This window comes from Syngnathoides biaculeatus, chromosome 9 (genome assembly GCF_019802595.1).
Source record: "Syngnathoides biaculeatus isolate LvHL_M chromosome 9, ASM1980259v1, whole genome shotgun sequence".
NCBI lineage: Eukaryota > Metazoa > Chordata > Actinopteri > Syngnathiformes > Syngnathidae > Syngnathoides > Syngnathoides biaculeatus.
The window spans coordinates 14,343,865-14,368,927 of record NC_084648.1 but is presented as its reverse complement, the minus strand read 5'-3'; the positions used below and the strand labels follow the sequence as shown (position 1 = coordinate 14,368,927).

General features: G+C 41.9%; 1 protein-coding gene across 2 annotated transcripts in view; it reads left to right on the top strand.

The window, feature by feature from the left end:
* The window catches only part of sdk1b (sidekick cell adhesion molecule 1b), a 305,535-nt gene that overhangs the window by 127,652 nt on the left and 152,820 nt on the right, over positions 1-25,063 (top strand). For both annotated transcript variants that reach the window (XM_061829010.1, XM_061829009.1), the window contains one exon: positions 3,571-3,704. In XM_061829010.1, the coding sequence (XP_061684994.1) occupies positions 3,571-3,704 (134 nt within the window). The remainder of the gene's footprint in view (positions 1-3,570; positions 3,705-25,063) is intronic.

The window sequence follows — 25,063 nt, the reverse complement described above, 5'->3', positions numbered from 1 at the left end:
GCGACCCTTGTGAGGATAAGTGTTTAAGAAAATGGATGGATAAATGGATATATACGTGTGTGCGTATCTGTGTATGCATATATTTATAGATCAGTAGTTATATATGTTGCGAGAATGTGTCTAACTGCCTTCCAGCTAGACAAATTCTGTTATTATTTTGGGGGGAGAAAAACCAATAAATTGAGGCACTCTAATCTCTGTTGCTGGAGCTACCGCAGACACACATTGGCACATTTCATTTACTTTCTGCTGGGTTTCTTCCGATAAGAGCGCTCCATGTGTTCATTTAATGGGAAATCAAGCCTGAGACCTCCCAGTTTGAAACAAATGAGCGAGTCGAATCACCGCAAACATCAGCCCGTGTCATCGTCGGTAATTTCACGTGCAAATGGGACATTTAAATGGAAAAATGCAAATGAAGGGGGAGGAAAATCCAGCGAAAATGAACACGTTCTTTTTAACTGTACAAATGGTGAAGATGTTAATGGTCTTTCTTAATTGGCCTCGATGCATTCTTAGAGCCCCACGCTGCGTTCTTCTGTTTTTGAATGTGAACTTCATGTGCCCGAATTCTCTCAAACTGCCAGCCAGCGAGAGAGTGCCGTCCCTGTCTATTAATCAGCATCTGTTGAATAAAACAGTTGAAATGAAATGGCATGGCCAGCGCAATTAATGGACTTAGAAGCTGCAAATTGCATTACAGACCCTTATGGTGATGTTACAGATTCTGCGCATGCTTTGTCTTGCCTAGAGAGAGCATGCAAGAGGTTAAAAGAGAGCGGCCTGCACAAGTAGAATACTAGGCAACACGTTGAGTCCTCACCTCTTGTGTACGCCCTCGTGGGAAATCACTCTGAATAAAATTAGACCCGAGACACTCTAAATGTGAGTCTGTATGTCAAAAAGCTCTTGTATGTGTTGTGACATGACCGTTGAGATCCTTTCTGCTCATCCCTGCTCTTCTGCTTCACTTTTTGGAGGATTAGAACCTGTTTCACTTTCTAACACAAACTCAAGTCCTTAGACAAAGACAAAGTTTTTGTCTATAATGCTCACCCATGTACAATACGCTCCCTAAACTGTTGGAAAACCCTTTTACCCATGTATAATTTGATTTTACAATGCATCATTTTCCTTCTGCCCATTTGATCAAAACATGAAGTATTATTATCTGTATTTTGTTAGTTTATTCAAATAATTATTCTGCAGTGAAGCAGTTTATTTTAACACAATACTTTTCATTTACTTGCTCTTCTTTTGAAATTCACAGCCCTACTTTTATTTTGTAAATGATAAACACACAGCTGTGCTCATACATTTGATTTCCCAGGCAGAATTTGTAAGATAGGCACAATTAAAAAAAAAAAAAACATGAATCAAAAACCCCAATGGCAAATAGTACCAAAATACATTTTATATTTTAATGTGATTCAAATTAAACTGATAATGATGGCTGTTGTTCAGCCATTAGTTATATTATATATATAAAAATCACAAATTATGCCAGGGTATTTAAACTTATGAGCCCAATTGCACACAGTCATTTGTACCCATGTCATATTGGAATGAGAGTGTAGGCTACACCTTTTTGACAGGTGACATACCTGAATGAAAGTGTACAACTTTTTCAAAATCTCTACAGGTCAGTGGCGTACTGGAATGAAAGTGTAAAGCTTTTTCATAGCGTCTAGATGGATTTATAACATGGGAAGGTTTTTCCTCCCATTTTTTTTTATTATTATTATTATTATTATTTTTTTTTTTTTTTTTTTACTATATCTATAATGCGCACAACAGGTGGGCTGAAATGCGCACTGTACACGAGAAATTCCGGTAAGTATTCTGCATGCGGTCTATAGTCCCTTCCCTTTGCAGCTTCAATATTTCACAATAGGGTGTGCGTGCACCCCTTCACATTTTTGTAAATCTGTTATTATACTCTATACTATATTGTCATAAGGCAGGCATAGATTTAATTTGTATGGGTTTGGAGTCATTACAGTCCTCTCAGCTAAACCATAACTACAATGTGGCCCATCACAAAAATGCATTTGACACCCCTGTGGTATACAGTTAAATTTATTAAAAAAACAACAACTTAGTTACGATATGTTGGAAACACAAATTAACTGCATTAAATTCTAGTTACGTAGTGGAGGCCCTTCAGGCTCCATCACTGAATCAACAGAAAGAACATCATTAGAAATATAAAAACTCAAAATATGATCAAACAACACATAAGCAGAAGGGTGAAGGACGTGAGTGAAAACATGGACGAGTGGAAAGCATATAGTTTAATAGTCGCCTGCAAAGACTAGTTCCAGCCGAGATTGCACTTTCCGAGGAGTGGCTCCCTCTTAACACATTCCATCATCCTTCTGAAGAGGCGCAGTCGAGAGTGTTTTTGACATATCTTGCGGTCACTTCTACCGCTACTTCTTGTTATCGGAGCTGTAATAACAGAGGCTCCGACATCCACGCCACAGCTCGACCGAGTGCCGTCCAGAGATCTGTGGAGATCACCGGAGGATTTCTGAAATGCTGAATATCTAGTGCCCTTCACGTGATAATGAAGATTGTCACAGACCCCCTCACGCCTTCTTCAACTTCTTCAATCCTTGCTGGCGAAATGACCAAATCGACCATTTATAGATGCCATGGCCAACAGATTAATATCATTTTAATTGATTGTTAATAAGCTCCTGGTGCTTTCTGTTGCACACGCTATGCTATCAGTTCTAGCTGGCAAAGGTTGAACATGCCTTTTTTGTGCTTTTTTTTTCCTTTTCAATGATGAAGAAGTCTGCCAAACAGTCAGTTTTTGTTCCACGCACAATGTCACTAACCCTTCCCTACAGATGTACTTTTCTTCAAGAAATTGTCTATAGAAGACAGTTTTCATTTTTATGCACATCGCATATCTTATCCCACTTTGTGCTTTTTTTCATACAACTTAAATTCCTCTCTCAGGGTCGTACGCATCAGAACACAGCGTACAGTAGACACAGAAAAAATAAGGCACCCATCAGGCTATAATTTGCTTTCTTCTGCCTTTTCTCATATTGATCGTGTCTTACTGCAAGAACTCCTCTTTTTCCCAAAACATTGGGGTTTCTGGTCGCTGGCAGCCGGAAAAAAACACAAGTAGCATCAATAAACCATCAACCCGCGCTTCCTGAGCACCAGCACCCCTTCCCAGAACGACGGGTTTAAACAGGGTATAAAGCACATCCAACTTCTCAGTCCCTCAGGATGCTCGTAAGAAGCACGTCTTAGAAATAAAGTCCGTGTAGATGATCCTTTGCCTGTGCTAGTGATTGGAGATGGTTTTGTGGAGGAAATGATGATGGATAAGCACGACAAATGCACAACTACACACAAAAACAATGGGTGTCTAAAATGGGCCGGCTGAATCCTCCTCCCCTGTTTGTCGCTCCCATTCAATTGTTACTTTGCTACTTGTGATTTTCGAGTGTGCCAAATTCTGTTCTCGCCAGGGTCTTGGATTGAACAATGTACCTTTCTGGATTTTGTTTGTTTTGTAACCGCCTCTCTGCGTGCCTCTCGCAGCGCCATTGCCTTGGATAATCAGCTGGTCGTCCTGGCAACGACTGCCGCAGATGCGGGACGGTACCACGTGGACGCCGTGAACGAGATGACGGGCGATAACGTGACGAGTCCTGCCATCGACTTGAGCATCTCGGGTAAGGAAAGAGGAAAACATTCAAAAAAAAAACGTTTGCTTGTTTCATTTTGAAACACTCCGTGTATTGTTCATTGGTGTGTTTGGGTGTCAGTTGGATCGTACAAGTCAATCCATTTGTTTTTATTCATCCATCCGTTATCTGAGCCGCTTATCCTCACAAGGGTCGCAGGATCCTTTCCCAGCTATCTTCGGGCAGGAGGCGGGGTACACCTTGAACTGGTTGCCAGCCAATCACAGGGCAGATAGAAACAACTATCCATTCGCAAACTCATAGTCACACCTATGGGCAATTTACGGTCTTCAATTAATGCATGTTTTTGGGATGTGCTTGGGGAAAACCCACACAGGCACGGGGAGGACATGCAAACTCAATGCAGGCGGGGCCAGGATTTGAACCCCGGTCCTCAGAACTGGGTGGCAGACGCTCTAACCAGTCACCTGCTTTCAATCAGTTGACTTTAAAAAAAAAAAAGTTTTCTGCTGTATTCCCTCATTCCAAATTAGGTTTATTACAGACTCTACAAGGCCCTCAAATTTACCACCTAAAAAAATATGTCACCCGCGAGTACCACCACCATGACAAACATTAAATTAAAAAAAGCTGAACTGTCTACAGTGAACAAAATAAGTATTTGAACGCCCTCCTATATTGCAAGTACTCCCATTTAGAAATCAATACTTATTTCCAGCTGTTTCACAGAAATAAATCGTTAAAAAATTCATACATTGTGATTTCTGGATTTTTTTCTTTTTGGATTATCTCTCTCACAGCAGACATGCATGAAAATTTCAGACACCTCCATGATTTCTAAGTGGGAGAACTTGCAATATAGCAGGGTGTTCATATACTTCTTTTCTTCATTGTGTCTAATTTCTGTCCATCCATCCGTCCATCCATCAATTTTCTGTACCGCTTGTTCTCAGTAGGGTTGCGGACATGCTGGAGCCTATCTATCCCAGCTATGTTCGGGCAAGAAGCAGGGTACACTCTGAACTGCTCGCCAGCCAATCGCTGGGTTTTAGACCTAAAACCTATATATTTTTTTCATTAGTCATTGTAATATTGGACATTACCAAACAGTATCGAAAAAAACTTTACTCAAATACTGACATGCTACCAAAGTCAGACTGTAAGAGTTGAACACCATCCAATTAAAAAAAAAAAAAAAGCCAGGTGACCATCAAAAAGTCAAGGATTTCCAAGATTTTTTGCTGCTGGATCCCCCCGTGTTGAGCAGTAGCAGAATCTGTATTTAGTTAACCTTGACATGGCGCAAATTGTGAAGCAAACAATTGCAAATTTAAGGGACATCTTGTGTGATTGGTGGAAACCAAGGCACTGCGACATGAGAACAAACACTTTTATTTTTTATCTTGGAAGACCAAAGAAAAGGTTGACGGATGTTGTGAAGGACGACATGAGGACAGTGGGTGTTAGAGAGGAAGATGCACGAGATAGGCTTAGATGGAAAAAGATGACACGCTGGGGCGACCCCGAACGGGACAAGCCGAAAGAAAAAGAAGACCTTGCCAACTAATGTAGAGCCGAAGTAGTACAATCAGGCAAATGAAACAGTTTTTACCAAGTGTTAATTTTGTGCCCCCCCCCCCCCCCCAAAAAAAAAAAAAAAAAAAAAATTGTCTGTGGCCTGAAAAAGGCTGCTGGGTTGTACGGTACTTTGCCCAGCCCAAGTTGGAAAATGTTGTTTCAACTCCAAATGGCAGCACTTTTGGGGAGAGGCACCACCATAATTACGGGATGAAATTGGCCTCGCAGGAGTGTCATCTTTTAATAACATTCCCGGAATTATTCTATCACTCTGCTTCCCCCTTACATCCCTCTTTATCTCTGTGGGAGTGAGATGATAGACTACACCGTCGAGCAAGTCCTTCAGCTGAGACGTTCACCGGAGAGAACGGGAGACAGCGAGAGAGGCGGCTAGTCCTCTGACGCTCGTGGCTCTATAGACTTTTAATTAGATTTTCTTTATGGGGTTGTATCCTTTGGCATCCTTTGTCATATATATGCACTGACACACACGCATACACACACTCTCACAGCACCTTGTTACAGCTGTCAGCATGGAGTGTTCCCCGGGGTGCTTTCTTGAGAAACGGTAAGGGGGGCATAGTTAGACTTTACTGATAAGACGCGGGTCGTAAAATGTCCGTTTGCTCTTTTGTGTGTGTGTTTGTCTCTTTTTATCAGCTTGTGTTTTCTCACAGTAAACTTTCCTGGTTCCTGGCACTGGTTCTTATTGTCGTTGGGAGAGGAAGAGTGAAGGGGCGAATTTGGAAAATGATATATATAAATATATATATATATAATATATATATATATATAATATATATATATATATATATAGAGATGTATATGCATTTATATTTTTTTAACAGAAATGTAATGAGAAATGAAATTGGATGGGAGGACGTCTGAACTAATATTCAGTACAACAAGTTTGTGGCAGTGTGGAACCTGTTGGATTTGAATTAAGAAATTATTCTTCAACTACCCAATTTATTACATGACTGAGCAGGGTATAAAGACATTTTATAAAGGACTTACAGTTGAGCTCAGGTCTACTAACTAAGTCAATAAGTCTCTTGTAATCATAATCTATACCGGGGGGCTCAATGCGTCAAGGCAGTTTCGGTCGATCGCGATGGCGTGCCGAGAAAAAAAAAAGATACCAGCTGTATTCTTTTTAACTTTACCTTACCGCGCATGTGCAAACAACGACAGTACAGGAAAACACGCTGTCAATGAGTCGTTCCCCCCCCCATTTTAAGCTCTCGCTTAAGAAATCTTATCTAACATGAGTATGAATGCTGCAGTAAAGAAGACAAAAATGTATCACTTTCATACGGAATGTGAGGCGTAGTTTTTTTTCACAATGTCATTTTCCAAGTGTGTTTGCCTCATTTTTCCACTGGAGTGAAATGTTTTAGAACCGTTTATGGAAAATACGACACCAACATTCCGCCGAAAAGCAAGCTGAGAATGAGAAAAGTGAACGAACTAAAATCCCAAATGGCCGCACAGCAGTCACTTTTCACACAATATAGTTCAACATGCGAAAGCCGCCACCGACCGAAGCGTCGTTTCCGAGTTTGTCACATAATCGTAAATAACCAGAAGTCCCTCCAATATTATCTTCAATAAAGTCTCTGCAGCTGTAAAGGTGCCATGAAGCCATGGCTGATGTGTGAAAGGACATCAGAGATTGTGAGTGTTTCTTACTGCAGCTGGACGAATCCACTGATGTGAGTGACGCAGCCCAGCTGTGCATTTTCATGCGTATGGCGTTTAGTGATCATCAACGTGAACTCAGATGGTTACAAAAAAATGTTTAAAGTTAATTATGTTGCGTAATATTGGCTCATGCGGTTATGCAAGACACACAAACGTCCATTTACCCATGAAGACTCTTCAATGTACTTTAAAATAAATATGTTTTGCATTTTTTTAGCGGGTCCCTCCCACCCTGATCGCGAGAGGGTGGATGCTTGAGAAGTAGATCTTGGGGTAAAAAAAAAGTCTGGGGACCCCTGATCTATACGTTATACAATATGGGGCCTTGGTTTACGACAAAGCACTTTTTTTCTGAATTTGTACTGAGGTCTCCCATTTCATTGTACAGAAAGACTGGTTAATGGGTTGGCCTTACAGTTCTAAGGATCATGGTTCAAATCCCAGGCCTGCTTGTGTGGGGTCGGCATGTTCTCCCTGTACCTGTGTGCGCTTTCTCCGGGCACTCCACTTTCCTCCCACATCCCCAAAACACTGACTGCCGGCGACAAATTTGGCCATTAAAGCTGATTTTAATTACTTGGGGACTCTAAACTGCCACTAGGTGTAATTGACAGTGCGACTGTTGTCTGTCTCTATGTGCCCTGCAATTGGCTGGCAATCAGTTCAGGTTGTACCCCACCTCCTGCCCATTGATAACTGGGACAGGCTCCTGCACTCCCGTGACCCTTGTGTGGATAACTGGCTCAGAAAATGAATTAATGAATGAATAATCCATCCTCTGGCTGACATCCTATTCACGTACCAATTCAAATTCTGATTTTGGATTTCGTGTGTGCACTCTGCAGCTCTTCTATTGTTTCCTTTCTCGACAATTTACCCGCTAATTTGGTGTTCATAGTTTGTTGGTCTCCACTGTAACGTGGTTCTACCCAGACTATTTTTAATGGGTGACGCACCACCTATACATTTATTTTTTTGTGTTTGGCTGGCCCAACTTTGCATTTCACAATTAGTTGAGTGACTTCTTTGTCTTCCCATCTTGTCTGCCTTATCACTTGGTGTGTTGCATGCATCCACTCCTCTTCCTCATTGAGCTATAACGATTCTGGTCAGCGATGTATCTTATTTGTCCCCACGGCGGGGATACGTAGCCAGGCACAATCGTGAGATGAGTATTTCCCCTTGTAGTTTACGAGCAACGGGGAAAGCAGGTTGGATGGGCGACTGTTCGACATGGACGAACTGCTTTTTTTTAAACCCAGCTCGGGGCTAGTTAGAAAATGGCTGGTGACGCTATGGTCAGATGTGCGTGAAGCCATTTTCAAACTGTCATTAACAAGCGTTATCACCGCTGGCTGTTACAGTCCACGTTTATACCCTAGGTCAAATTTATACCCCCTCCCCCACTCTCGATTCTAAGGTTGACGTAGGGCAGAGCAATAACATTTTTGGGTGCACGTTGGAACAAAATGCAGAAAGATGATTTTATTTTCCGAGTATTCAAAATTCTAAAAAAACACATTCTGATTCGTGCCATGATGTGATTTCTTGACACATTTCATTCGTGACAAATGAGTGAGCTTCTGCTGTCTTTTCCACCTTTTCTCCTCTGTTTAACAGCCGGCAGAGGCGAAGGCGCATTTCCAGAGCTGTCTGTCAAGCCCTCTGTTAAAAAAAAAAAAAAATACCATCCTATAAATGTGCTCGAATAAATTAGAAACCTATTTCCTACTCTTCCTTTTCTTACTTTGATTCCAACTTTGCACTCTGCGAAGAACAGAAGGAAAGTAAAATTATCAGAGGCAAACACAAAAAGGAAGTAATGAAGTGAATCATTGGCGGAGAGTGAGAATATCAAATCAGAGCTACCGCTGAGGACTTGGGAAGAATTTTTGCCTTTGTGTGCGCGAGTAAATCGTTACAGGTGCGAGAATTTGAGAGAGAGAGTGTGGGAGAGTCGCCTTGTCACAATCACTCTGGCTCATGATGGACAGTCCAAATCATTTGACTAATCTGCAGAACCTGTTAGACTCCAGCGCACGACCGGCCACATGACCTGCCCACTTGACAGATCCATTATCTCCATACACCCGACCTCTTTTTCCTTCAAGTGCCTCAGAGATGGCTAAAGATGATTTTTTTTTTAAATGTTAGTTGTCATCCGCGCTCAAGAACGAACAGGCGCAATTCATGGCGATTCGGCAGCATGATGAGGGGTCGCACAATAATCACTGAAAGTACAGTGCGCCTCACAAATAAACAGCTCCTGCAAATCTTTAATGTTTAAAGACACAGTATATGGGCATAAACTTAGCTTTAGTTATCAATGTAGAGTAGGACATGTAAGAACTATTTTTTATTCTTATTTATTCTAATTCATACACTGACTGACATACTTAACCTCTCCACACACCTATTAAAAAACTATATTTTTATGATGTTGAAAAAATAGACCTCAAACCTGCACAACTCAACTGTAAAAAAAATATAGCGTATAATTTTCCAAGAGAATAATAAAAAAAAAAAAAAATAATAGAGCTAATGTGATATCACAAGTGTGTAGACCGAGGTCACCCGCGAGGACCATATAAGGCCCCCGCGAGGTATGTTCTAAAAATACCACAGGCCACAAATTGTTAATTATTTGTGCTTTAATCTGACTTGCTTACGTGAATTAAAATTTTAAAAATACCTGTAATGTCATTTACTACAATAAGTTCAAACAAAAATATTTTATGTACGTGTAATGAACTGAATCTGAAATTTGCCACAAACAGGTCACGTAGCCCTTCCTACGATCGGTGCTCACGAAGTAGCCCTCAGCCTCAAAAAGGTTTTCGTAGCCCCGGCGTAGACCCTCTTATAACTGGGATGTGGCTGTTTTCAAATTTTACTGCTATTATAGCTGTTCTGGACATTTTTTTCAATTTGCTTTCTTGTGGAACCCCAAAGGGTTTTGTCCTAACAGTGACTGCTGTACTGAACTGTTCATAAATCCCTCCACTTTTTCTAAGATGCTGGTTCTAGATGAAGAAAAAACAGTCCAAAAGTGTGATACTGCGATTGCCATGGCAGTGCAATTTTTTGGGGGGCTCTCAAATCCTCTGTGGGCCTTTTATTTTGAAGGCTTTTACTGTTCAAGGTGCTTTTATTGTCAATTCTTCAATATACGTGATGCAAAAAAGATTGAAATTACAGTACTCAGGGGCCTGCGGTGATGAATGTTAACATCAGCATCAAAAGCTACATTAATCTATGGTATATACAGGATAAAAAGTATTAATAGAATGTGCAAATATCAAAGATCAGGTGGCAAGTGCAACGTAGTCAAGGTCAGAGAACCAAGGAAAATAAGAATATAAATTAGATAACAAAACCCCAATGCTGCTGAAGTGGTTAATGCAACCCTGAGTCTGGTGTGTGTGTGTGTGTGTGTGTGTGTGTGTGTGTGTGTGTGTGTGTGTGTGTGTGTGTGTGTGTGTGTGTGGCTGTATGTGGGGCATCAGAGTTCAGGTGGGCAGAGAACAGAAGAGGTTGAGGGGGCAGAGCGGGCAGAGAGTTCAGATTCCTGACAACCTGATGAGTAAAACTCGAGTTGGCTAGTCCTGGCCCGCAGACCCTGCAATGTCCTCCCTGATGGCAGCGGACCGAAGAGGCTGTGTGATGGATGGCTGGCATCTCCCGCTATGCGGAGGGCTTTGTTGGAAAGGTGGCTGCTGTAAATGTCCCGCAGGGAAGGAGGAGATGTTGCGATGACCTTCTCAGCTGCCCTCACTATGCGGTGGAGAGTCTTGTGGCAGGATGCAGTGCAGGCTCCGTACCACACAGTTGGTCAGGATCCTCTCAATGGTCCCTCTTCAGAACGAGCACATGATGGGGGTCGGTGCTCTGGCGCTTCTCATTTTGCACAGGATATGCAAACTAGAAAGGGTCCAAGGTAGGGTTTGGGGAGGGTGGGGCGAAAGGACTTGATGCGGTGGATGACTCACTTGCTCAAAGGGTTTTGTCAGGATTGGAGTGACCACTACTGGGCGGGAGACAACTTCTTTGGGACCAGGATATAAGATATTGTTTGTATTTTGCCATCATAGTTAGAGTATACTGTATTTGGTTTTTAAACTAAACTGAACTACTCAAATTAATTTAAACTAGAGACCGTTCGTCGTCGTGAATTGGAGGCGGGTAGCCCCCAAGGACGATGTTAGGCTTGTAGGCCAGCCTGGTGTTGGTGACGGCCGATGTGTGGAGTTCAGTTAGTCCGCGCTTGTACTGTTGGTCGTTTTTGGGGTGGGTGGCATTGATGGACCCTCCATCACTGGCATTAGACCTTGGTTCCTAATGCCCACAAATAGGAAGGCTTCCTTGTAGAGGTGATACTTCTGCCAAACCAACGAACCAACCATAATTTCAGTCATGGTTAATTACTCCCCCTAGTGTCTTAAGTAATGTTGTAAGTAAAATTATCATCCATCCATTTTCTTTACTGCGTAAGATGTTCATGGGCACAAGGAGCGGGAGTTTACTTTGGGCGACAGGCGGGCTACACCGTTTTTGCAGAGACAGACAATCTTTCACATTTGCATTCTCATCCACAGTACTGAGCGGAAAGTCAGAAGTCGTACAAATTCGGATGGATGCAGGTTTCTGGAAGGTTAATTTCCAGCAGGTTTTCTTGAAGGTACCCGTGTCTCCCAGCTCGCTCTGGTAGTTTTACCCACGGAGCTGTCAGGACACAGAACTGTGTTTATATTTCACATCTGCACAGAGGGTCATAACTGAGAGAAATGTTTTCCCCGTTCCCTCTGTGCTGTCTGGAATCTTAAATTTGGCACCCGCGGGCTACACAGATGCCACCCACTGCTCCTCAGGGATGGATTAAATGCAAATTTTGTTGTACCTTCTGGTACAAGTACCTTTAGCTTCCTTGCAAAATGCAGTTATTACGACCTAAGGTCAGCTGGGGATAGACTCCAGTTCACCTGTGACCCTAATGAGGACAAGCAGTGTAGAAAACAGATTGATAGTTCTGTGTCTATTAAATGACAGAAAAATACATCCAATGGCCTTGGGGGTTTTATTTTCTTGTAAGTGATGAGAGACGAGCCTCTAGTCCAATTAATTAAAGTCCACACATACATCCTATCATATCTCTTTGATGCACAAGCAGACCAATCTATCTCCACCTGCCAATCAAAGGAATGGCGGTGTAGCCTTCACGTCGGTGAGATTCCTTCCCCTCACTGCAGCACAGTGGAGGTCTTTGTAGATTTCTGCTGCAGACCATTAGAGCAAAATATCCCCAAAGACAGACCCGTCGCACATGGCCACATGAAAGATACACAAACACAGCAAAGACACGAGCCCGGAGGCGCTCGGCATGTCTTGGACGCCATCAAAGACCCGATGAGCGTTTTGGAGAGTAAAGAAATGAAGAGAAGGGGGGGAAAAAACAGTAAGCATTGACAGGCAGAGGAAAAAAAAAAAAGGGGTCAGAATGTGGTTCTTGAACAAAGCTGACGAGGTGAGGGAAGAAGCTGCATCGTAGACACAAGAATGTGGATCAAATGGTGAAGATAAGAGTGCAGAAGAAAGAGAGGAGTTTGTGGCAGAGCCCGGCAATACACGCCGATACGATTATTAGAGCACTTCAAATCCTATCTCGGCTTCAGCCTCAATAATTGATCAGCACCCTCCATCTTTTCTATAGCCAAGGAGCTAATGTCACGCTTGTTAATGATTGCTGAACTGCAGGAAAAGTGCTTGAAATGTTTCCATTCATACATGGAATACATGCTTACAGTGGCTGTACTGTAAATAGGTTTTCTATACATTATATTGCAAATATGCATTTATTCCTCGCACATACACTTTAGTCTATGGGATCCTATTGATTGTGTTATTTAAAAAAAAATACATTTTATGTATATTGTATGAGGAAAAGAATGGGCAAAATGTATTTGGACAACACCTTTTAGACACCACTGCAGTGGATTTGAAATTCAGAGTTTCCGCACTATCTCTTGTCCAAAAGGTCATCAACTGACTCAGCATTCACAGTTTGTGCACCCTTATCGTCTTGCTAAACTTAGTGGCAGTACTCTCATTTATGTATCTTTTCTTAATAGACAGAGGTTGTCTGAACTTTTGGAAGAATCTGCAATTCAAATTATACACAAAAATGGTCAGAACTAGCCATTTCCCTAATGTCAGTTGATATCATTTCAACATCTTTAGAGATGACCATGTCTAACATGTGACATTTGAGGTCAAATGTGTCTCATAGATCTGAGAGTTATTTGGATTTTTTTCCCCATGTTATTGTTAACATGAATGTTAAAATCTCTCGTTATGACAAAATACTTGTAGTCAGCACAAATAGGTGACAGCTGTTCTGAAAGATCCTCCATAAGTGTTCTGTTGTATCTTGGAGGTCTATAAAGCATTAAAACAATAACCTTTGGGTCACCTTTAACTTAAAAAAAAAATGTATTCAAAAGAGCTAAAATCAGCCTGTATAATTTTTGACACTGAAATAATGACTTTAAAAGAGCACCAATACCACTAATTTTCCCTATTTGACACTTGTTCATAAAATTTAAAAAATAAAAAATCCTGGTGTTGTCTCATTTAAAATGCTATCACTACATTCTGTTAATCATGTTTCATTTAATAACAAAAAGTCCAGATCATAGGTTGGAATGATGTCATCAATAAAAATTGCTTTATTTCCTAGTAGAGAGGTTGCCTCACAGAGATGACTGGAGACTACGGTTTGATAGACTCACATTTTATCCTCACCAAGTTTGTACTTCTATTTTTTTGTGCCATATCTCTTTGAAGGACTTTCTGCATCATGTCTTGATGAAAAATGCCTGATCTCCGCAGGGGTCTGAGTTATTCTGGAAAAGACCCCGTAGATATCACTCAGATTCGCAGATGAGATTCTTCATGGGTGGAGAATGGGCCCTTCGCATCTTAGTGGATGGTAGTTTCAGGAAAGGGGGGATGGGAGGAAGATCTTGGTGTTGTGTGAGTTGGACTCAAGCGTTGACAATCTTCATCCCATCAGTCAGACCCAACATGGCATTTAGGCTCGGAGCGAGTGACTTTTGCATTAGACTTGGCTCCATTGGGGCAGGGAGGAGTGTGGGAGATTGAAAGTGCTGGCTCATCTCATTTGTCATTTGGTCCTCCGATTGTTTGGTCTGGCGCTAATGAATCCGTCTGTCCCTCGTGCCGCCTTATCTCTTGTTCCTCCGATTGTTTGGAAACAACTGCATCCTTTTGTCCTTGAGTTGTTTAAACACCGCCACGGTTTTCTTTCCGTGCCAGTGAATGATGTACACGGTAAAAAAAAATGTTGGCAGCCGAGAACTTAACCACTTATCTATTTAGACAGGAAAAAGTCCGCCTTGTAAAGATGATGAACACTACTGTATTTAATTGCTGGAGCCTCAAGAAACGTTCATCTCCAAATCCTACAATTGGGAGACATCCACTTATAAAAGCCAGAGCATCCAAACATCGCACTTTTGTTTGGAGATCAATGAAATCTTGCTTCAGTGCCTCTGATTGCTGCTTGAAAACATCCAGGGCCCCCGTGTCTATAATGACAGATTTCACAGTTTGGTTCTGATTAGTGATCTCCATGATTTTTTTTTTTTTTTTTTGAGAGAGAGAGAGATAACAGACACCGTATCATTGGTAAAACAGTACTTTGGTGTTCTTCTCACTACAAAAATGTTTCACATCCTTGACAGCTCCATTCCCAGCTATTATCCTTTGCAGTCCCAATTTTTTTACTTGAATGTTTTAATTTTAAACTTTCAGTGGTGGAAGAGCATTCTTGGCCAGGGTTTTGTACTGCTCAACATTTTGAGACATCAGTAGAGTGGTTTCATTCCCCGACTGCCCATTTACATCCACAAACACTTCAAGACGGTGGATTTTCGTTTCCGGGGATTCACACCCTCTGCAGCAGTAGAAAAGGGAGGCATCTCGTTGGCTGGTCTTTTCGATAACGCCGGGCTTGCGCGAATTAGCAGGCCACGCTCGCGTAATACTGAGAGAGTATCAGAAAATATTGGAATACAGCAACAACTGACTATCGACAAGAAGTACAGTCCCACAGGTTCAAATGTATCCAGGAGTTGTTGCTTTCCTTTTTTTTTTTCCAGCAAGAAAAAATGTAAACAGAGGCAAAGCACTTTCCGCACTATACAAGACAGAGAAGGCTAAAACCAGCGGGGCTAATGCACTAGTAAAGTCATAATTACAGCAAATATTTGCATAAGTAAACGTGGTTTTTACGCTGATGCGCAAACTATTTTACTGCGCACCACTGATAAGACCCAAATTTCAGAAATCTGTATAGTCGTGGAGACCACTTGTATGCAGAAGGAAAATTCATGATCCAAACCAACTGAACTATTCCCATTACCTAAAAACTAATCCCTGTATGCGCAATTTAGGGTAAAATATTTAGTCAAGTAAAAAACAAGAGCACGAAGCACAACAGTATAAAGTTGTAGCCTGCCTTTTCGCAAACTTGAAAGTCATAGGCAAGCCTTAAACGGGTTCTACGTTTGACCGTTTTATTATGTCGCCTTGCTGTAGAAAAGGTCATTAACATAATAAAGCAAACCTCAGACTTTTGCACTGTGCTGTATGCTGTCGTATACGCGCGTCTGGATGTCAAATCATTTCTCTTCCAGGCCATTCCACTGAGCTGTAAGGATTTGGATTATTCTGAACCCTGAACAGATAGGCTTGTTTGTCACCCCCCCCCCTTTTTTTTTTCTTTCTCTCAAGCAATGCGACCGAAGGGTAAAGCTATCCCAGAACAGATGAGGAGACAGACTGAAATAGAGCTGATTGACTGCGGGAAAAAAAAAAATAATAAAATAAACGTTACAATAACCATACATTCTCACATGGCAATCATCACAGTATGTGTTACGGAGAATATGAAAGTTTGATTACGTCACAGCAGTGACTGGGGAAAAGTCCCTTGGGGTTTGATTACAGCCCCCTTTAGAAACCCGACACCCCCGCCCCAATAGCGTATGCCCTTTTATAGCTTTCTATTATTCGTCTCTATTCTCCGTCTTTGCCCAGAAGCAACTTTGTCATCCTCTGTCATGAGCTTGGCTGGTGTCTGACCTCAATATAGCACAGACACACACACACACGCACGCACACACAAATTCCAATCAATTTCGGACATTATGCAAAACGGAATAGGATGTGCAAATCCTTTTCAACCTATATTCAATTGAATGCAGTACAAAACCAAGATATGACATTTTGAAATTGATTAACATTGTTGATTTTTGGGGAAAATATTCTCTCATTTTGGATTTCGTGCCTGCAACATATCCCCAAAAAAGCTGGCACATGTCACGAAGTCTCTGGTACGGGGCTGGACCCAAACGCAGGACTCTGAGACGAGGCCATGATGTTAGCTGTAGTTTCCTTCTGAGCTTCTCAGCCTGAGAAGGAAGACGCACAACAAGGCTAAGCTAGGCGGGTCCCAAAAGACATGCAGCAAGGTCTGATGACGAGGAGGCAGACGGGACTAAACTATGGTGGCACAGAATCCCTGTGCCGAGGATAGCTCACACTGCACTTTCTCTCGGTGGTGGAGATTCCTGCCCGGTAGTGAACGCAACTAAAGGCAACAAACTGGCAATTGCCAATGACAAAAACTCCAACTTAAATGCCTGTCTAATTACAATCCCAATGTGAATTAGCTGTGAGCAGTGGCAGGTGTCACCGTCCAGAGCTGAATGGCCTTGACCTTTGAATCGTTAGGCGGCACCAAACTAAAAATCGGCAGCATATGGACTCAGGAACACTTCAGAAAACCATTGTCGGTTAACACTACTATAAAAATCGAAAGTTGTATATCCTCATCAACCAAAAATACCACTGTCGGCCTCACTGGGCCTGAGGTCATCCAATATGATCTGACGCAATGTGCAAAAATGTGCGGTGTTCTGCATTTCAAAATGCTTTCGGGGAATAATGGACATTATGTCCTTTAGGCCGAAAATGAAAGGGACCATCCGGATTATCACCACAAAGTTCAAAATCCATCATCTGTGATTATGGCTTTTTTTTTTCACAGTGCAGTTATAAAGATATAATGTGTTTCAATTATACACAGATTTTAGCTCTTCACAGTCCCGCCCGGTTCTCTTCCCCCCCCCCGCGAATAGGATCCACTGTATTGGTATGAATTGTTTAACGTTGTATGCAAGTTTATGTGTGTGTGTGTGTGTGGTGTGTGTGTGTGTGTGTGTGTGTGTGCGCTTGCTGACAATATTTGCGTGTGCACCAACGTGCCATTTGTTTCCGTCCCTAATGCCCCCCTCGACCAGATGTTTCCGTTCCACATCACTGAATCTTAAATGAGAGCCGCTGTTGCTCTTTTTGCGAGTGTCTGTGTGCTCATCTGTGTGTGTGTGTGTGTGTGTGTTTTCTCCAGGTCCCATCCGAGTTGCTCTGTGGCACTTCTAATTGGACATATTTTACTGTCCCTGAACAGTGTGTGATTGTTGTGGCGTGTGGAGCGCAATGTTGCATCGCGTGCATATACTGTATGTCACACATCGGTTACAGTGTCATTACACCAATGCTAGCGGCTAACTTAAAAAAAAGAAGAAGAAAAAATCATAACGGTATGCCTGCCGATGTGAAAGCAATTGCAAAGCATACTTTGCCATTTTCTTCATGTAACTAAACATATGTGGCATTGTAATTAATTACGATAAGGAACATTTTTTTTCATATACGGTATGAGTACCTTAGTGAATTTGAAAAACATTGAATTGTTTTTTATTAACCCTTTCCGGGCAGGGGTTGCAAATTTGCAACAGGTTTAATATAATTGAAATTTTTAAGTCCAGAGTATCGTTTTCTGAAAGTATCAGATTTTTCCCTCTGCAAAACTTTATTTGGTCCACAGAAGGTTAAAGTAGTTCACTTAAAAAACAGAAACTGGTTTATCATATAGCTTAATAAATTTGGTACTTTCGAGAATGTCAATTTCTAATTGTGAGATTAAAAATTTATTGTTTTACTACATATGTTCTTCAGTTGGTGCATTTTAGGTTTTTCTGAAGTCTACGATATAATCACAAAATGACAAAATAAAATCAATCATGTTCATTATTTAATTTTGAATCAACAATTGAAATACCTTTCCATCCATGTTCTAATGCACCTTTATTTTGAAAATAGTGAATTTGCTATGGCGGCACAGTGGATCAGCCGGTAAAGCGTTGGCATCACAGTTCTGAGAACCCGGGTTCGATCCCGGCCCCGCCTGTGTGGAGTTTGCATGTTCTCCCCATGCCTGCGTGGGTTTTCTCCAGGGACTCCGGTTTCCTCCCACATCCCAAAAACATGCAACATTAATTGGATACTCTAAATTGCCCCTAGGTGTGATTGTGAGTGCGTCTGTCTCAATGCGCCCTGCGATTGGCTGGCAACCAGTTCAGGGTGTAACCCGCCTCCTGCCTGTTGACAGCTGGGATAGGCTTCAGCACTCCTCGCGACCCTCATGAGGATAAGCGGCAAAGAAAATGGATGGATGAATTTGCCATTAGGGAGTCTCATCTATCAATACCAAAACAACGTATCAAAACTTAAGGACAATTTTATGGAAGTAAATTAGTGCCACCAGGATTTGAATGTGAAATGTAGTGATCACATTTTCAATAGTTGCTACAATTCGTCTGTGCCACCAGGAAGGGTTACTTCAGGTCAGAACCAAACACCCAGCCAATCACAGTTCCGCTTTCTTAGTCATGTGACATCACATACTAAGAAAGCATAACTGGATTGGCTGTTCGGTTCAGACCTGAAGTAACCCTGCCTGGAGGCTCAGACGGTGAATTTTAGACAGCGAATTGTAGCCGGTTGAATTGTTAACATTCAAAAGTTACACTGAAATACAACTATTGAAAATTTGATCACTTCACATTTCAAATTCAAATCCTGCTTTCTGTGGCATTTCACATTCAAATCCCGGTGGCACTAATTTACTTCCATAAATTTAGCCTGAAGAATGTCATCAGTGGAAAATGGCACACAATAAATGAATAACTTGCACAAATAACAAAATCATCCACCACAAAACTTGTACATCCGCTTCCCAATCAATAAGGTAGGATAATGATGTTTTTTTTTTGTTTTTGTTTTTATGTTGCAACATAATCCCCACTGCTGATTGGACGGTCGGGTGGTTTTCTCCAATTTTTTTGTGGGGTGACCCACCCGAAGACAAAACAAGCCCCACACTGCACGCTACTTCCCTGATAAGAGCACATGTGAGCACTGAACAGTGACATTAAATTCCGCTCAAATAACTTTTAATTAATTACTCGCGCAAGCTATTGCAACCATGTAACACAAGCTTTCCGTGTTTATTATTCAACAGGGTGATAAAGATATTAGTGCTTCCATTTTGGACTCTTCAGATTTTGTATTGCATCAGAAATTATTACTTTAACTGGATAATTGAGCTAATTTACTCTGTAATATTATGATAATATACATTTTTAGGATTTTTTGTAGGGGGGGAGGTCATCATCTAAAAGTAGGCTACACATTTAGACAAAATAACGTCAATCATAGATTTTTCATTACAGGACAGATGTTTGAAGTTTGGACGGCACGGTAAAGCAGCTGGTAAAGCGTTGGCCTCACAGTCCTGAGGTCACGGGTTCAATCCCGGAACCTCCTGTGTGGAGTTTGCATGTTCTCCCCGTGCCTGTGTGGGTTTTCTCCGGGCACTCCGGTTTCCTCCCACATGCCAAAAACATGCAACATTAATTGGACCCTCTAAAATTTTTAGTCTAAATTGTGATTGTGAGTGCGGCTGTTTGTCTTCATGTGCCCTGCGATTGGCTGGCAACCGGTTCAGGGTCTACCCCGCCTCCTGCCCGTTGACAGCTGGGATAGGCTCCAGCACTCCCGCGACCCTTGTGAGGATCAGCGGCTAAGAAAATGGATGGATGGATAGATGGATGGATGGATGGATGTTTGGTACCAAAAAATGGCTATTCATTATAATTTTTCCTCTATTCCAATCAAAGAAGCAAAATCTGGATTAGTGGACATCTCGAAAAGTTAATCTTGAGTGATTATCTTTCCATTTGGTTGTTTTTTTTTTTCTTTTCGTGTTGTTCCGCCACAATCTGCTCAGGAAACTATTGGCACCGACAAACAAAAGTGTTGAATGTTTAAAATCGGAGATCCTTGTTTGTGTGTGATTGAGACCAAATTGGGCAGCGCCACCATCATTCTGATTATGACCTGAAACTGAAGGAAAGCCAAATTAGGAAGAGACCTGAAGTTTGTGGAACGTTTCTCAATCTGCAGTGTTGTTTCATATTTATGATTGTAAATCCTGGACCCAAATTGAGTATCATCCGTTTGGATTGAGCGTCTTTATAACCCTTCTCTCAAGTCATTCACCAATGTAAAAGCGATAGGGAGAAGAGTTTGTAACTATGATATGGTTACTTGTCACGTGCAATGAGTTGTACACCAAAGCAAACACCACAAACTGAGCGTGATAATGCAAAGAACAAAAACCAACATGATGCTTAATCTTCTACTGAACTGGATTTTGTTTAAAAGGCTAAGATGGACAACAGCTCGAGTTCTTTTCACTGCGCTGATAAAGCAATTTAGTCGTACAGTGTGCCCTTGCCCATTTGTGGTTCACCGTTGGCGGTCCCGCAAATTTGCGGATTTTGTTCTCCAAGTTTTTTTTTTTTTTTTTTTTTTATAGTACTGTATTTTCATGATCGTAGAGGTCTTGAATTCTCTTCTAAATAGAAGAGAGCACGTGTTTTAGCGTGAGGTTCTTAGTGCCGCAAAGTATACTGGGAGGATGTAAATAGCATTTATAGTGCAAGTTTTTGTATCTTGAGTCATTCTATTATTTGTTTTATTATTTGCTAGTACTGTATTGCCATTGTTTGCTGTGGTTTGATCATTTTTCGTTTCGATGTGACACCGTGAGTCTGACCAACATCGTCAGTAATGACATGCCTACAGGGCACTGTAAACTTCCTCTGCTTAGAGTTGTAAAAAAAGCAATTATTCTTCTCTGCCTTGTATGGTAGCTTGCGTACGCGCTAAAACACGTACAAGCATACATGCTAACAGTGTGTTGACGTGTACTTCATTAGACATGTCACAATAATTGTGCACATAAGGCACGCTGTTCATTTTGAAGAAAATTCAAGACTTTTGAGTGCATCTTATGGTTGCAAAAATATTCTACATTTCATGTATAGGTATGTTAATACTGCATCTATTGTTTGCAGATTTTTGTTATTCGTGGGGGTGTAAGGAACGTAACCCCCGTGAATAAAGGGGGCAACACTGTATCTCTACAGCTACAGTTGGGGGAAGGTGTCTGGTGTTCTTTGTGGCAGAAGAGTCCCCGCCAGGATGAAGGCCAAAGTTTATAAAACAGTGGTGAGACCGGCCATGATGTACGGATTAGAGACGGTGGCACTGAAGAGAAAATAGGAAGCAGAACTTGAGGTAGGAGAAATGCAGATGTTGAGGTTGGCTAGGATCAGAAATGAGCTCACGAGAGGGACAGCCAATGTTGGATGTTTTGCAGACAAGGTTCGAGAGAGCAGACTTTGACGGTTTGGACATGTCCATAGGTGAGAGAGTCAGTATATTGGTAGAAGGGTCCTGAGGATGGAGCTGCCAGGCAAAAGAGTGAGAGGAAGACCAAAGAAAAAGTTGATGGATGTGGTGAGGGAGGACATGAGGACAGTTGGTGTTGGAGAGGAAGATGCACGAGGTAGGCTGAGATGGAAAAAGATGACACGTTGTGGCGACCCCTCACGGAACAAGCCGAAAGGAAAAGAAGAAGAAGACTGTATCTTTACATGAACAAGGCCAGCTTTTACTTTCCAACGTTTTATTAAAGATGTGCTACTTTATTCTGACGGAGCCTCGCTTGTTTTCCTACTTCTTCTTGCACAGCTCTGCTCAGCGAATGACTCAGTACATCTATTAATTCCTGCCACAACAGTTTGCGTCTGAAATGATTCTATTGACTATTGCAGCTGCAGAGGGGATCAGACCGGCCTCCGTTCGTGCCCCCCCCCCCCACCTCCGCCCCGCCCCCGCACTCTCATTTTGCCGTCTTTGTTTCTCGCCGGGCTTCTATAATTAAAACCCAGGCGCCGCGACAAAGAGATGGGAGTGATGGACAGGAGAGTGAGTCATGGCACTGTGTCGGTCTGACAAGCCGTATGCTCACGGAGTGACTGCTTTGTATGTACTTCCACGTCATTCATTGATTGTGCTTTCCATCATAGGACTGATTTCCAGGTGTGTTGTTTTGACAGTCCTGTGGCCACACACCCACTCGCCCAGGCCAACGTTCAAGAGTCATTAAAAGGAAAATGGATATAATTAGAGAGTGGAACACCAAGCAACTGAATGGACAGGAAAAGCCAGAAGCTGCCTGTGACAATTGTTTTGTACAAGCTGTGATGCTCACGGGGGCCGCGAGAGCAAAACCAGCCGCAAACTCAACTTTCTGTGAGCTGCTTGCTGCACTCTCCAGCAGGAAATAAAGCATCTCGATGTTATTTGTATGCGTCGAGGTGTCTCGTGGCAATATGCAAATGAAGCAGATGGATCAATGTGCTACGTCGAATCGGCCGAGAGAGCCGCACAGCGGCGTCGGGCGTAGCCGAGGGCAGTTGTTGGTCGGAATAATGCACCGCTATAGTGAGGGATGCCAGACGGAAAAAAACAAAACAAAACTGATGTGCCAGCGACGCTGACTAATCCACGGGCGCACACGCAAACTTTTGTGTACAGATATTATCCGTCCCTGCTCGAAGGAGAAGGAATGCGCGAGCACACATGAAAGCCGCTGAAAGATACTGGATGAGGTGTCAAGTGCAACGACGAGTCCCTTGTTGTTTTTATGATGCCGTCAGCCCCACCGTTGTCCTCTACGCCACCCCTGCAACCTAAAACTGCGTCGTGATGTACGCGTGTATGCAAATGAATGTTGTGGATGGCAGCTGGAGTGCGCGCATACACAGACAGATGTTATAGGGTCATTACTTTGTTACTTCGAAGAAACCCAGCGGGAGAGCACGTATCAATAGCACCAATGCGGCGCTCGAGGGTTGGAGGAGGGGGGTGGGGTTGGCGGGGGGTCACCCCGGCAGTGTTCCCCCTGCAATATTGTGGTTCACCTACTGCGGCCTTCCTACATTAGAGATTTTTTTTTTTTTAAATTGACTTCACAATAAGCACCTATTTGGCAAATAATGAATAATTCATCAAAAGAAAGAAAAATGGCCTCTGGCTGTTTAAGGCCACTCTCAGTTGAAGTTTACTGTCTCCATTGTCATTGTTTGAATTTGAGCAATTCTTGTCACGAATCCTTGTTTTGATTTGGGATCGAAATGATTCTCAACTCCCATTCTTTTAGGGTGATTGGTAAAAAAAAATTTTGCACGCTTTACGTATTGGGTGTTTAAATTATGCACATTCGTTGTTTTAGCAGACTGCCGCATACTGCAGCATACTGTAAACCAGGGGTGTCAAATTCATTTTTCTCGCGGGGCACATTGTTGTTCCCATTTCCCCTCAAAGGGCCATAATGACTGTGGAACAAAAATATTTAATCATCTCATCATATTTACATCATCAATTTATGAACTAGTTTTGGAATCAGAAATAAAGGGTAAAGGGTGTTTTTCAACTATCCACGTTTGATAACACAAAAATGCTCAGATTTCAACGTTATCATTCATGATATATGACAATTTGAAATTTTGGCACAGATTTTTGCAAGATTTTCATGGAAATTGACACTGTAGAAGTAGCTTCGCGGGCCACATTAAATCATGTGGTGGGCCAGATCTGGCCCTCGGGCCTTGAGTTTGACACCTGTGCTGCATAGCTGTCAAAGCTATGAACTAAAAGGCAATGTATGTTGAAGTAACCCAACTGACTTGATATTTATTAATTCATGTTTTGAAATATATCATTGTTAAAATTGTTGTTTCATCACATCAAGTTTAAGTTTTAACTTTCTGTTCCAAGCTTGTCGACTTTTTAAATCTAAAACAACATAATTAACAAAGCATCGTTGACACGTCAACAGTTTTGCTTTTAGAAGCGATTGATATTTGAACACAAACGGTGGAGCAACACATTCAGACATATAACAGTACTCACAGGCATATATTGTTTATCCTCTACAGAAAAACGACAAGTAATGAGTTTTGGTAGTAGTAGTAAAAGACATTCTATTCTATCACTAATATATCTACAGTGCTTTGTATTTTCTATTCTTTTTATTCTAGTAAAAACAGTTTTGGTCTTTTAAGTATGTTGACAACGTTTTTGGAAAAGCAGTTTTGAGCAGTTAAATTTTTTTTAAAGCATGAGGGAGGGGCAATTTATTTATTTTTTTTGCAAAACACAGTGTTAGTACATCATTGTAAATGTTCGCTTTTTGCCAGTGGAATTTGAAGATGTATGAAAATGGATTAACTGTAATATCACAGCCATAATAGAGGCGGGATGATGCCTGCGTTTCAAGAAATGATGGGAAGACAGGACAGAAGTGGGAGGTTTAACACCTGATCTTGACTGAAATGGAAATTATTGAAACAAAACTTAAAAAAAACTCTGGGCTTCTAATTTTGCCATATTTGTGTTTGTTTTGGATGCTAAGGGACCGCTTCTTGGATGATGAAAGCAGAACATTTTTTTGGATTCTCAGCTGGGTGAACACTTCCATCGTGCTTCAAATGGAACAAAAGAGGAAATATAGATTCTAATACAAAACCTTTTCACGTTTCTGCACTCGGTAGGTTGAGGTCATCGCCAGACTCGTCCGAAATGAGCAGCCAGACGGGATTACAATGTTCATACCCTTTCTTGTACCAACGTGAGCTGCCTGTGTAGCCGGGGCTTTCGTGAACACTTTCCCAGTATCCAGAATATAAATGAAAATGTTATTATGCATGCAAATTCGCCGCCTCGTCTCTGCGCGCCGCTGCTCGCTCTTGTGTGCACTGCGTAAC